At 44.1% G+C, this 14600-nt stretch overlaps 1 protein-coding gene across 2 annotated transcripts in view; it reads right to left on the bottom strand.

Annotated features, from left to right (window-relative positions):
* Positions 1 to 14600, bottom strand: part of Wipf3 (WAS/WASL interacting protein family member 3) — an 85561-nt gene that overhangs the window by 51483 nt on the left and 19478 nt on the right. For both annotated transcript variants that reach the window (XM_050155528.1, XM_050155527.1), the window contains exon 2: positions 3353 to 3502. In XM_050155528.1, the coding sequence (XP_050011485.1) occupies positions 3353 to 3445 (93 nt within the window). In that variant the 5' untranslated portion in view covers positions 3446 to 3502. The remainder of the gene's footprint in view (positions 1 to 3352; positions 3503 to 14600) is intronic.

The raw sequence follows: 14600 nt of genomic DNA, 5'->3' as shown, positions 1-14600 counted from the left end.
CTTGCTTAGGCAGGCTATGACTGCACTTCTTGCTGTGGGATAGCAGATGGCTTGTGATATAAGGTCATCCTAGCGGAGATCCATTTTAGAAGCATCGTTCCCGGCGTGATTAGAAGTGTTCTGTATGTAAGAAGGGCTGTGTGGGGGTGTTGCTCAGTGGCAGAGCCACTGTTTCCTATGAGTGGGCCATGGGTTGATCCCCAGCATGTAAGAAAAGAGATGTAATCTCCATGAGATTCTTAGAATCTCAACAGCTTCTTTCCCACATCAACTCAAAATTTATTTATCATTATTAACGCTTGTGCGCACGTGTTTGTGTGTGTGTGTGTGTGTGTGTGTGTGTGTATGTGTGTGTGTAGATAAGAGAACAACTTTTGGGGGTCAGTTCTCTCATTCTGCGTTTCTGTGGGTTTTAAAATTCATACTGAGGCTTGCCCAACAAGTGCTTTTTCCTCCTGGGTCATCTTGCTGTCCCTGAACAACTCTGAACTTGGTGCCTTCAGCGTTCCTGGGTAATATTCCTGAATCAACTGTACTTTGGAAATTATATACTAATTGGAGTATTATTTTTAATGAAGATCTAGCATGCTGTTTTGTGCATTGGGAAACAATTTTTTACTCTCCTGTAATTAAAATTTTTTTGATTTCTTTTTTGGTTACCATTACAAGTAATCTATTTTTTAATGTCATGTAACTATGTATTCTTTTTCAGAATATCAGAAATGCTTATTACTTTCACAATTTTAGTATATATTTTACTTTTTAACTGAGAGTGTTTTTTCATACAATATTTTCTGATTACATTTTCCCCTCCTCCACTTCCTTCTAGATCCTCTCCACCTCCTCACCCACCCAAACCCACACTCTTTTACTCTAATTCATGAGACTACAAACAGGCATCTAAAAATAATATTAATCACAAAACAAACACACAAACAGAAAAAAAAGAGTCAAAGAAAAAGCACAAGAAACATATACGGATGCTGAGATACACACATCTGCACACACAGAAAACCCATAAAAACAAGATCAGAAGCCATGATAGACGAGCAAAGGATCTGTAAGGTTTAAAAAATGCCCGGACAAGAAAGTGTGACAAAATCACCCCGGAAACCACCACTGAGTCGGTCGTGTTGGCATCGACTGCTGGGCATGGGCCCACCCCTACGTGCGGCTTGTATGCCAGCGAGACTCCACTGGAGAGAACTACGTTTTCCTCTGTGCGCTGTTAGAGATATTGGGGATTAGCTAATGGGTTAGGAGGGGGCTTGTGTCGTCTTCTCTCAGAGCTGGGACCCCAGCAGACAGATCTGTGCATGCTGCCACAGACTGTGAGTCCTGCCGTGTCTAGGGGTTCTTTCCTTGGTGTCCTCCTTCTTCACTGGCTCTCATCGTTAATTTCTTAAGAAAATGGCCTGGAATGAAACTGGTCCTAGAGTACATTCATTTTTTAAACTGTTTGATCGATACCACAAAACTGCCTCCTAGGAAATCATAATTGTGCTCTCGTTAAGAGTTCCAACACCCTGGCCAATTCTAAACCCTCCATTTTCATGTTTTCTCACTATAGGAGGATCATATTTTACCAGAAATGATGAGATAAAGGGTGTTTCTATTTTTGGTATTTTTAGGTTTTGGAATAGTTGCATATAGATTTAGAGAGTAAGCATCCAGAATTTAAAAATCTGAAATCCAAAATGCTCTAAATCTGAGAATCCTTTTACCTGTATCTGTTTTCCCATCATCCTTTTCATGTTGATCTATAAGAGCTCTGGAAACACCAAGGACATTAACTATTTTTGCCTTTAATATACATGGCAAAGGTTTTCCAGATTGCAGAAGCTTATTTTAAAATACTAAAGCTTACACAGCTATTTTCTGCTCCGAGTGACCTGTTCCCCCACGAGATACACATTTAAAAAGGGGATGAATGAGACAGTACAAAAAAATTAACCAAAGAATTTCCTAATGAAATATTAAATTTCATATCAGCTTATCAAATTTTTATGATCTTTTCTATTTATGATGTAAATTACGCAACCGATTTCACTATGTGCAATAGGCAGGCTGTCGATACTCGTAAAAGTAATAACCATATAATGCCATTTTTTAATTAACACTGTGTTACAATGCAGTTTTAATTTGTAGTGTAGCATAAAAAATTAGTTCTCATAAACTATTATTTTTCACGAGTCTAAAATGTATTTTTGTGCATACCTTTGCGTAAATTCTTTTTGGTTACTTCAGGGTGAAATTCTTAACCACTCTCGAAAAGAGAAACGGCCGGACTACACGATGATGTTCATGGGTTTATTTATTGTTTCTTGTCTAGAACGCTCTAGAAAGAACTGTTCACCGTTTAGGAAACTCTAGATGTATATGTCACCAGCAGGGATTGTAAGAGGCTATTTCCCCAGATCCACTAACGACTTTTGATGTGTCTGTTTTTCCGGCTGATGCATTTCTTCAGGGTCAGCAAATCTAGGATTCATGAATAGTTTCCTCTTCACCTTTATCTACAAACTGTGGCGATGACCTTCACTTTGAGCATGCGGAGTTAAGTTCAGCAATGAAACTTCAATACTTATTTCTATTCTGTCTATAATTCCGTCCACCAGGCAGTATCTGAAGACATTTTTATTGCCACACTTGACTGGCATTGCACAGGTAGAAGCTGGGGATGTTGTTATGTGTCCTTAAATGTATAGCTCTTCAGCTCCCCACCCCAGTTAGTTGGTCCCAATGCCACTGGTGCTGAGAGGTTGTATTTTTGTTCCAGAACAGAAGGTCTACTTTCTGTGGCCCTCTTCTAACACAAATCTAATGACTAAACTAAAAATGTGTGGCCTGGATGGAAGTAGATTCGATTCATCGCTTCAGACGCAGGAAACGCCCCATTTCCCAACAGCTTTCACCCACGTGTATCTTGCTGGACATAGAACTGGGCGACTCAAGCCAGCGTTTTATCATCACTTTTTGCATGACACCCCACATGCAAATTGACTTCTCAGTGTCTATGGGCCTGACCCCAGCAGGACCCTCTCGGCCAGAGTATCCACTGAGATGGAAAGTCACTTAGAGAGCCTGGGGAAGCATGCGCCATGTGGTGGGAATTGAGGGGGAAATCATGGAGACTGAAATTAGGCACAAATGAGATGTATGGGGAGTAGTGGGGAGAAACACGTAGTCCAGACTGATTAGACCCCAAAGCAGCCAGAGCCAGGATCCTAAGGTATACACCCTGGCACGTGAGAGCCAGTATCACCCGCATTACAACACCAAGTTCCCATTCAAGAGCATTCCAAGGCCAGCCAGCCACAGTAAAACAGAGAGAAAAACAAACAGGCCTTACCGGGGGACCTGGTGGAGGTGGAGGTGGAGGAGCCCCCAGAGGTGGAGGAGGTGGGGGCGGTGGAGGTGGTGGTGGTGGAGGCGGCACCGGCATAAGTCACAGTGTTGGTGTCTCTTGCTTATGAATGGTCCCAAGAGAGCAGTTTCTGGTCTGCAAAAGAGAAAGGGATCGTGTTCAATTAGGTGTCTTTTGTAGGTCTTGTTGACACTTCCCCTCGTTCCTTAGTTCATCTGATTGTGCATTCAGACACTGAGCACTTATTGGAAGGGGGGCCTGGGCCATGTGCCCGCAATGAGAAAAGTGGATAGATTCTAATTTGCTAATAAAACTGATGGAATTTACTCTTGAATCTTCACAGAAAGTGAATGTGTAAACACGCACGCGCGCACGCACGCACGCACACACTCACACACACACACCTCATTCTAAAGTGGATTTCCGATGACTGACAATAGCCTGTGGTTTTATCACTCTGAATGAGTTCCGCGTAGACATCATCTGTGTAAACAGTCAGAAAGACACTTGACCTTTGCTCGGTGTCACAAGCAGCCTCACACAGGACGCCAGCCTGAAGCACAACGTGGGAAGGGTGTTCACATCTCCCTGCCTCTTTCGAATCGGTCAGCTGCCCCTTTCCTTGCTGTTCCCTTATTGTCATTTTTGCATAGCTGTCTGAGTGTAGACATGTCACTTCTCCTGTGACACACAGAGGTTCTGCAAATACAGTTCTGTTTCAAATGGTTAATATTGCAAGATGTCTGATCTCCAGATACAGGTATCTCTCTGCAACCCCTATCTAAGTGTGTGTAGTGTGTGTGCATGTATGTGTGTGTGTACATGTATATACATCCTCAGTGCTACAGAGGCAATAAACAACTATGCAACACAAAACTGTAATGCTCTAACCATTGGTATTTCTCATCACCTTTTACACAATGCAGATTGGACAAGCGAGTCACAGCTCCCACAGCAACCCTTCACAAAAAGCAGGGCTGTCCTGATTTTTATAGGTACATGTCTAACCTGCCTGGCTTTGGGCTTGCCGTGGCTAGTAGGGTGGCGAGGAGACGGAAAAGGGGACAGACACATGTGCAGACAAGCTGGGATCAGCTGGGCCATATGCTCTGATAGAGATGCCCTAGCAGGGCTGGGAAACTCAGGGTGTTTATTGTATCTCACTGATAGAGGAGGCAGGTTTCTTGTTCACAGCTTCACAAGGAGGCCAGTTAAGCTAATCTTGGTAGGAGGTCTCTCGCTATAAGAGGGGAGTCTCAGAAAGCAGTGATCGATCCAAGAAGAGAAAGCTGTGGTTGATAGTTTCTGCATACAGCGGCTTTAGCTAAACCATTCATTTTTGGTCCATAGGAAGGCTTTGCCATTTCCATGGACCTGAGGCATTGAGGTCCTTGACATGGCTGTGATCTTGTCAACTACACAATGCCCTCGGGACTTCATTTGCTCTCACGGTGTGCAAAGGAACATTCAGAGAAGTGAAACTTTTGCCACAAGTCACACATACACTTAGTAACAGGCAGACCAGGTCCAGCTCAGTGGCTCAGATCCAATCTCTTTCCAATGTAACTTTTAGTTATTGTGGAAGAATATAATATAAAATTTGCCATTTTAACTTCTGTAAGTCAAATGTAATTCTCTGCCATCAAACAAACACACAAGGCTGTGTAAGCATGACTATTACCCATCCCCCAAACATTTCTACCATTCCAAACAGAGCGCTGTACCCACTGAGCAGTGTCCCCTCACACAACCCGAGGCCTCTGGAAATCTACATGCTCCATAGCCTGTACTCTTTACTTATGTGGACCCATGGCATTGCCATCTCTCTGGCGCTGATATTTCACTTAGCACAATGTTTTTTATGTTCGCTCATGTTTCAGCATGTATCAGAAATGTGTTCCCCAATCACTACATGGTATGTCTATATCACACATGTCCCAGTGGACAGCTGGGTTGCCTCCCTTGTAAAGGAGCCTTATGAAAAGCGCTGCTATGAGCATCGGTGCACAAATACCTCTGTAAGACTGCTTCCAGGGTACGTGAGATGGCCTAGTGGGGAAAGTGACTGCCAACAAGTCTGATTTTAGTTTCTGGGACCAACTCCTACAAGTTGTCCTCTGACCTTGGCACATGTGTCATGGCACACATGAGCCACCACCACACACACACACACACACACACGACCTTACTGTCAGTTATCTTAGGCACATAGTCAAGCATGGAATGGCTTATTGTGTGACACTTGCTTCTCTTCAGCAAGGTTAAGAATCCTCCAGAATAAATGTTACCAAATGCATATCCAAATATGCCTTTTATAGTTTTCCTGGTGCGTGACCTGATATTTTCCCCTAAACAATGGGCCTGAGAGTCACTATTACTGCTCTTTCCTTATTAGTAAAACAACAACAAAAGGCTGAGGCCACTCCTCAGAGTACACGTGATAAAGCCACAGGAAAAGAGCAGATCGTGGAGGACACTAGACAGTGGGAGAAGAACCAAAGCAGTGCCACTGTTCTAGCCGTGGTCTAGCACCTGCAGTAGTGCCGGGGCAGACACAGTTGGCATTCCACAGGCTGAGTGCTGTGTTCTAGTCGTGGTCTAGCACCTGCAGTAGTGCAGGGTCAACCACAGCTGGCATTCCACAGGCTGAGTGCTGTGTTCTAGTCGTGGTCTAGCACCTGCAATACTGCAGGGTCAGACATCCCTGGCCATAATACAACTATTTATATGACGGTGGAAGGTCATTGGTTAACTAAATAAAGAAACTGCTTGCCCTGATAGGTTAAAACATAGGTGGGAGAAGTAAACAGAATAGGGTGCTGGGAGGAAGAGGAAGTGAGCTCAGACTCGACAGCTCTGCTCTCTGGAGCAGAGGCCCTGCTTCGCTCTCCTGGGCATACACGATGAAGCTCCGACCCAGGATGGACGTAGGTTAGAATCTTCCCGGTAAGCGCACCTTGGGGTGCTTACACACATTATTAGAAATGGGCTAGTCCAGGTGCGAGAATTGGCCTAGAAGAGGCTAGATAGAAATGGACCAAGCAGTGTTTAAATGAATACAGTTTGTGTGTTGTTATTTCGGGCATAAGCTAGCAGGCGGCCGGGGTGCTGGGGATGCAGCCCCGCTGCTCCTATTACAACAATCCCTGGCCATAATACAACTTTTTATTTCAATGGCAAAAATAGTAAGTGAGTTAAAAACCCATCTCCTGAGCAAATCAAGCAGTCCAGTAGGCCTCTTCTGCTTCTTTTCTATAAATTTTTATTTTCAATAAAAGTGTGCATCAGGAACGGTTGGCAGAAATATTAACAGAACAGGAGAATATAGCATGGCCCTGACACCTAAGGGCCTCATCTTTAATTGGGGAACACAAGAGGATGAAGACTTGTTTTCTCTGGTGAAAACCTGAAAACAAAGTTATTTGGAAATTAACTAAAAGCATAAAAATTCTGCTTACCTAATAGTTTACTTTTTACCTAGAGAGAAATGATAAAGGCAATAGTTTTAAAAACTACAGCAGGGCTAGCTAGGAAAGCTCCAACTTCATTTGCCAGCCTCCTTTGCCGTTAGGTTGAACCATGTGGCTGAGATGTAGCAAATAGAAAAGAAGCAGAAGAGGCCTACTGGACTGCTTGATTTGCTCAGGAGATGGGTTTTTAACTCACTTACTATAAGGTCACATGCCAAAGATTTCTTAAGACTTAACATACATAAAAGAACCCAAACTTCTCTGGTATTAAGATATGAGGTTTTAAAGTTCATTTATAATACCCACCACCTTGTATAGAAACTAATATACTAATCAAACTAGTAATGTAGGTGTGTTCTATAAAATTGCCATGGACACTGCACGTGATTATAGTGATATTTCATTCATATTTTAATAAATAAAGCTTGCCTGAAGATCAGAGAGTAAAACAGCCCTGCTGGTCAGCCTTACAGACCAGGCAGTGGTGGCACACACCTTTAAACCCAGGAGCCACACTAGTTTGCCATAGAAACTGGGAGGCAGTGGCGCACTAGAGAGGAATATAAGACAGGAGAAGACAGCTCTCACTCACAGTCTCATTGTGAGATTCCTGGAGGCAGGGTCACCATTTCAGACTGAGGCAGAGGTAAGAGCCAGTGGCTGACTGCTTTTCTTTTCTGACCTTCAGGCTGGGCCCCAATATCTGTCTCTGGGATTGTATTAATTGTGCTACATTTGATGGTGAAGTTCATGTGACAATGTGACAGGGCCGGGGGACCCCTAGATTATTTATGGGAGTATACAGGGTACTTCCGACAACAGTAACATTTGAATCTGTAGTTTTAGTACAGACTTCCTATCCTACGGGGGTGGGCATCATGGCTTCCACCGAGGACAGAATAGAACAACAGAACTCACAGCGGCAGCACTGCGGCTGGGGTCTGAACAAAGCCTGCATCACACACACACTATCTCCAAGGGCACTCAAAGCTTCCTTGCAGTTCAGAACACCCTGCAGCACTGAGGCACTCAGCTCAGGCACGCCTTTAAACGCCAATGGCACAGGCACTAAGTAGCCTGTGAAAGGAGGCTGGTTTTGAGCACCAGAGAGGGAGCGAGGCAGCAGATGTCTGTCCAGTCTAGGCCGGGAACACTTGAGTTGGGACCTTCAATCATCAAAACTTCCCTCCTGCTTAGGCATGACCGCAAAACACCCAGGAGTACTGGTGTTAGAGCTGACTCAGCGAGTCTGTAAAAATGAGGGTCAGCTTGAGATGGGGCGCTAGTTGGTCATCTATGGATTCTGTCTACTGACTCTCCTCGAGCTGTGTAAGTTCCTAACTCCTCAGCGTGTGCCCAGCACAGGTCTAGGGATTGGAAGCCATTGCTCCATCAAACCTTCCCACCAATCAGACAGCACATGCAACATTGCTCTGCAACAGATAGCCCGATTTGACTTCAGCTCATGCAGTTTCTACCAATTTCCTGAAGACCATAGATGAGAGTCAACCTTGGTCTGGGATACACATCCCCCGCTCTGACTCCTCCGCATCTTTCATTAAACTTAACAGTTTGCGTTACTTATGTTGCTTTGATTTGCAAAGATTTAAAAATGCTTTTCAGGCCAAGAAAGAAAGAAGGGCCCACAGGGTGAGACTAATTCCTTGCTTCCCTCTCCCTCTGTGCCCTTGTTCTTCACCTGGCTTTGTCCCGGGGAACTGGGGAGCAATTAGGCACCTGACTGGGACTGAGCCTTGCTGAAATCACAGGGCATAATTTCCCAAAGTTTGCGATTAGAGGATATTTTTATGTGCGGTGCTTCATGACTGTGGAGGCTTTTTTGTGACAGATGAATCATTACGGGATTTTCTAGAGAAGCGCTTGTTAGAATCTGACAGTTAAGAATACCAAGCTCCAGGAAGTCATGGGCTGCACTGCCAGTCAGCTCTGTGAGGCTTCATGCTCTCCACACCCATTAAAAGTTTATTTTGTTCTGAAATTTATTCAAAACGCATAAGATATTAAGAAGGACAGATATCCAATGGCTTTTATACTCTCTTCCATCTCATGAAATAACCAAAAAGCAGCATTTACACACAAATTAGTTATTTAAACATGAGGGAGCGTGGAGGGGAATAGATTGCCCTGTGCTTCTTAGGGGACCTAGATATGGGGGCAGCGCTGGCTTGAGACTCCCACAGACCTGGTTCTCAGTCTGATTGCCTTCCTCCCTGGCTACATTTTATATGGAAAACGAGTGCTCCAAGGCTTCATTTTTAGCTGAAACAGAGTCCACAGGACAGGGCCTGCCCTGCATAAGAAGATTATCACACAGGTCCCAGCACACACAGGCCACACTCAGAACCACCGCAAACAGCTAGGATACCCAGCATGAAAGGAGGAGGATGAATGCTCCAATGGAGACTGGAATAAGCAAGGAAGGCAACTGCCTCTCAGTCGGGGCGGGGCAGGGGGCATAATAAACAAAGCATTGGCAGAACTGACTGAATATTCAACAGGCAAACAGGTGGCTCTGAGATATGTCCTGGTAGCAAGAATGACAGGAAAGCATGGGGACAGAAGTGTCTGCCTGTGAGGAGAGAAGGGCAGGGGCAAGGACACAGGCTTGCCTGGTGCTCACCACTCCGTAAGAGTGTCTCACCTGGGATGGAGTGGATGGTTGTCTTGTGGTCACCCACAACCTTTAAACACATTCTTTATAAAATACAAGGAACTCCCTGTAGCATGAGCGCCAGCCAGAAGCCAGGACCCCATTTCCAGTACTCCTTGTAAGTAGAAAACAGGCTGTGACCACAGACTCAATTAATAATACCAAGAGGCTAAGGGGGCAAGGCCTGGGTGTGGCGTGGAGTTCCTCACTCAGCACACAATAACTGGTTCTGTTCAGGAGTACAAGCACAGTATTGGCCTGAACTTCTCTCTCTCTCCAGAAGAAAAACCACCCTAACCACCCTTCCAGAGTTTTTTTAAACTCAATTTTGAAATCTGGGTAAGTACAGTTTTCCTTTGGTATCTGAAAGGGTCGGTTCCAGGAACTCCCATGGATATCAAATTCTTAGACGAGCAAGTCCTTATCTTTATTATGTATAGTTTATTTGTACGTACGTAACCTACAATCAGCCTTGGGATATTCTAGGTCATCTCTACACTACCCATAATGCCTAGTACACTGCAAATTCTGTGCAACAGTTGTTTGGGAATAATGGCAATGGGAAGAAAAGGTTACAGATGGACAGACAGATGGGGCGTGTGTGCGTGCTTAGGACAGATGCAGTGTTTTCAATCAGTGGTTGGCTTAGTCAGCAGATGCAGAGTGCATGGGTATAGCTGGCGGTCTGCAATCCGTAAAGCAACTGTATGCCCCAGTGGCCAACAGAACCTGTGGGTCACACAGCTCTCACAAACTGCCATAGTGGAAATTATCTCTGGCGAGCTCCAGTTGCATGGGGTGAGGACCCCTACCTAACACAGGTGGTATATACAATCCCTCTGTCACCTCAGGGTCCCCTTCTTTCTTTCTTTGTATGACCAGTCATCTGTGTCCATTCAGAATGAGAGTTTGAGAATAAGGTTTTCCTACACTGCACCCCCCCCTTTGTCTTAACACTTCTCCTTTGTGTTTCTTAGATTTGTTGTCTCTGAAACCAGATGGAATGATAGTGATGTGTTTCCTCCGAACTAGAGGAGATGAATGAATCCCAGGAGGTGATCCACACTTACGCTTCACTTCATATCCAAGGACCAGTCACTAGAGTGTACTGATCACAAAGACCCTGCAGCCCGGACAGCCTACTCCTAACCTCTAGGAAAACACGGTAAGATGAAGGATCCTCAGAATACCTGTGGAGAATTCTTATCAATACAAACTAACGGAGGGATTTTAAGATGTAAAGCTGATCTCCAGGTGACCTCCAGTCACTTCCTGTTGCCGCCCCATCTGCTACTGAGCAGATTCTCTGAGCAGCCTCCCCTGCACCTCCCCTAGCCCACTCTCTCCCCTAAGATCCACTTCCCACTGGCCTCTTGTTGGTTCTCCATGATATATGATTGCTAGGAATATTTGCCTTTTTGAGAGGTAACTTTGAGGTAGGGTCCACTGACCTGAGTGACAGGGCTTACGAGAGCAAAGAAAATCTGGTTTATACATGAGAGGATTTTGGTTTGGCTGGCTTTTGTTTATTTTGTTGGGTACTGTAGAAATATCAATATCTATAGGACTCATTGAGCAGACAGTAAAGAAATTATTTTTGTTTCTGTTTTTTGAGACAGAGCCCTTAGGTGTGGGTCCATTCAACCTTGACTAAAGGTCAGAGAATTAGAACTTACTTCTGTTCCTTCAGGGTTATTGTAAATAGGTATGGCTAATATCCAGCTCTGAGATTTCGTAGATCTGTTTCTACTTCAAATAAAAGTCTAAGGATCCAACTAAGTTCCCACTCCCTTAGGGAGATAGCTATGGATTCCACCCAGGGAGAGGTTTGCCTACAGAATGTTTAAGTCTAGGGTGTGAGCACAGCTTGTCTTCTGACCACAGAATGTTTAACTAAGAGTGTAACCCATAATCCTTCAACTGGTCTGTTCACTCCTTCTATCATGTTAATGCAGTTTGTTTTTTTTTTAAATCTTAAGTCTACCTTTTAGGGTCGGGGTATTCAAGCAAATGGAAATTAAACGTGGGCGATTTTCAGTACTCACTGGAACTCCCTCCCGGTACTATCCTGTGCTTCTCTTTGTGACTGATTTTTCTAATCCCCATGCCCCGACCCTGGTAAGTGGTACTCGACACCTGAGTAAGAAGGGTTACAGGGTAGGGGGTAATGAGACAGCATATGATTTAAAAAAATCATGATTAAGAAAATATGGTAGATGGACACCTACCCACACCACACACAAATTTTCAGCAAACGGAACAAAGTCATATCATTTGCCAAATAATGGGTGGAGATAATCATATTGATTGAATTAAATCAACCTTGGGTGTGTGTGGGGGGGAATCGGGTTTTCTCATTTGTGTCTCCTGGGATTCTGTACAACTGTGTAACAATCATGTACACACATATGACATGGCATTAGGAGTAAACCTGTCTAGGGGACAGAGGGTACTAGGGGGAATATACTTAACATATAACTTAGAGGAACACTTTTTAAAAATCTGAGCTGTATTATTTGAGATAAAGTACAGCAGAGAACCCTGCCACATTTTGCAGCAAGCACCTTTCCTAGAACTTTCCACATAGTGATACTTAGGTCACTTTGTGGAATTCACACAGAGCCCTGGAGGGGGTGCTGTCCGAATCCACACCTCAACCTTCTCAGCGCTAAACTGGTTTTAGTGTCTGGTCTAAGCTGCCTGCAGGTGACTTTACAGTTTCTATGACACCCACATATCACCTGAACTTTTATGTTTAGCGTGTCTTTAGATAAATCCTTTAAATCTGACTGCAAATGCCATGGTAAGAGCATCTACTATAAGTGGACGTTAAGAGTAAGAATAAACCACAACCATTATCAAACTGGTGATGTTTATCCACCTGCCCCTCAAAACTCATCTCAAATTTCCCAGGGGAGCCCAAGCTGCATCACTGGGAGGAGAGGCCTAGGGCAGTGGCCACCAGTTTTCAGAGAGGACGAACACAGGGTCTTGTTTTTAACAAGTTCTCCTTCCTATTCTCCCAGGACAGACCAACCCTGCTGCGCTGGAAACCACACTCTGAGGGACTCTCTGGTGGAAGCTTGCAAGCAAGGCAGCATCTCTGCCAGACCCACAGGATCAGCATCAATCCCAGGATCTTCCCAGGGAGGGATGTAAATGCTGCCTAAGGCCGTCTGAGCCTAGGGTGCTGAACAGTGGCTCACAGCCACAGGCTAGGTCCTCTCTGAGAAAACTGGGTTTTGCATAGATCCGCTGACTTTCAGCGGGTTGGGGCCATGCAGACAGCAGACTGTCCTTAGAGCCGGAAATGATGAATGCAGGGTAAGGAAGGGTGCCTGCCCCCTGTCAGAGGGGCCACAGGAAGGGCTGCAGCTCCTGAGAAACATCGCCTGACATCAGCTCTGGAGCTCTGCCTTGCGAATGCTCCAGTCAGTCTCTAAGTACTTAACAAACGTAGGCTCATCTGCAGGAATTCTAAAGTGATACATTTCTTAGCCACAATCAGTACAAAACTCAGTGTCACACCCGAAAAGAGCTCATAAATTAACTTCCTTTTATTAGATGCTTGCTGAAATTCAAATTGGATACCAGCTCATTCATTGAGTTCTTTATAATATTTGAACAGCACCTGGTGAAGGGAAAATTGGAGATATTGATAATATTCACCATGACTCAAGCTCATAATAACCATTGTGTGTGTGGCTCCCGAGGGCGAGAAATGTTGGTTTCCTGTCTTTTCTTTTTTTTTTTTTTTTCCTACCTTTGAGTTGACTAAAAGAAGAACTGGGCTCATTAAAAATACATTAATCACACACTTGTAAGGAAGTTTCACTTTATGTAATAGCTATACTTCTGAAAAGTGCACCTTGACTTTTAAAAAACAGCCCACCTTGTGCATTAACACAATCAACTCATTTTTCATTCTAATATAGTCAGTTGCTTTATAAAACTAATGGCTGCCCCTTCAGTTTGTGATGTGAGGTTTTACTAGGAAGGTGCTTTTAACTTCACAGCTAGGTAGCACCTCTTCCCTGGGAACTGAGAATTATGCAGAAATGCTGTTCTTTGAGGTAACATCATGTGGACTAGAGGTGGCAATGGGCAGCACAGAGGACATACATACCTTTCCTTTGAGTGCACCTGTATGTCCTTCAATTTCTAAGATTCTCTCTCTCTCTCTCTCTCTCTCTCTCTCTCTCTCTCTCTCTCTCTGTGTCTGTCTGTCTGTCTGTGTATGAGCATATGAATGTGAGTGCAGTGCCAGCAGAGACCAGAGTGCTGTGGGATAGTGTTTTTGTATACTGTAAAGATTTGTCTCTTATATTGGTTTAATACTTTGATTGGCCAGTAGCCAGGCAGGAAGTATAGGTGGGGCACCAGACGAGGAGAATTCTGGGAAGAGGAAAGGCAGATGCAGAGGAAGCAAGATGAGAATGCTGCACTGAGAAAAGGTACCAACCCATGTGGCTAAACATAGACAAGAATTATGGGTTAAGTTGTAAGAGCTAGTTAACTATAAGCCTGAGCTAATAGGCTCAACAGTTTATAATTAATATAGCTTTGTGTGATTATTTGGGTCTGGATATCCAGGAAATGAAAGCACAGTCTCCATCTACACCAGAAGTGTCAGATTCCCCCCTGGAACTGGAGTTACAGTTGGTTAGAGCTGGGAGCCTAAGGCATCCTCTCAAAAGCAGTAAGTGCTGCTCTTAACCACTAGCCATCTTTCCTAGTGTGCCTATTTATTACAGAGAAAAGAAATTCTGTTTTTTTATGATAACTAAATGAGAATTATACAGCTTTGGAGACATTATCCCTGCCATAGAAATCCAGAGAGATAATGTAAGACCTAAAAGTTTATACCCAGCTAAACTGTCACTGCAGCAAAAAGGCAAGTGTAAAATGTTTTTAAATATGCCAAATTTGAGTTCCTGAATTTCTACTGATAGTGGTATATAGGAAAAATCTGGGTCTATGGTTAATATAGTATCACTGCCATTTTGGAGGACCCACTTTCTCTTCCAAGTTCCCACTTAGCTTTCAGTTTTTCCCATATTGCACATCTTCTCTTATTTGTGGGATCTTGATA

Source organism: Alexandromys fortis, unplaced genomic scaffold (assembly GCF_014885135.2).
Source record: "Alexandromys fortis isolate MF-2015 unplaced genomic scaffold, M_Fortis_MF-2015_v1.1 scaffold_93, whole genome shotgun sequence".
Classification (NCBI taxonomy): domain Eukaryota; kingdom Metazoa; phylum Chordata; class Mammalia; order Rodentia; family Cricetidae; genus Alexandromys; species Alexandromys fortis.
Note: the sequence above shows the minus strand (reverse complement) of the source record. Positions and strands in the feature narration are given on the sequence as shown.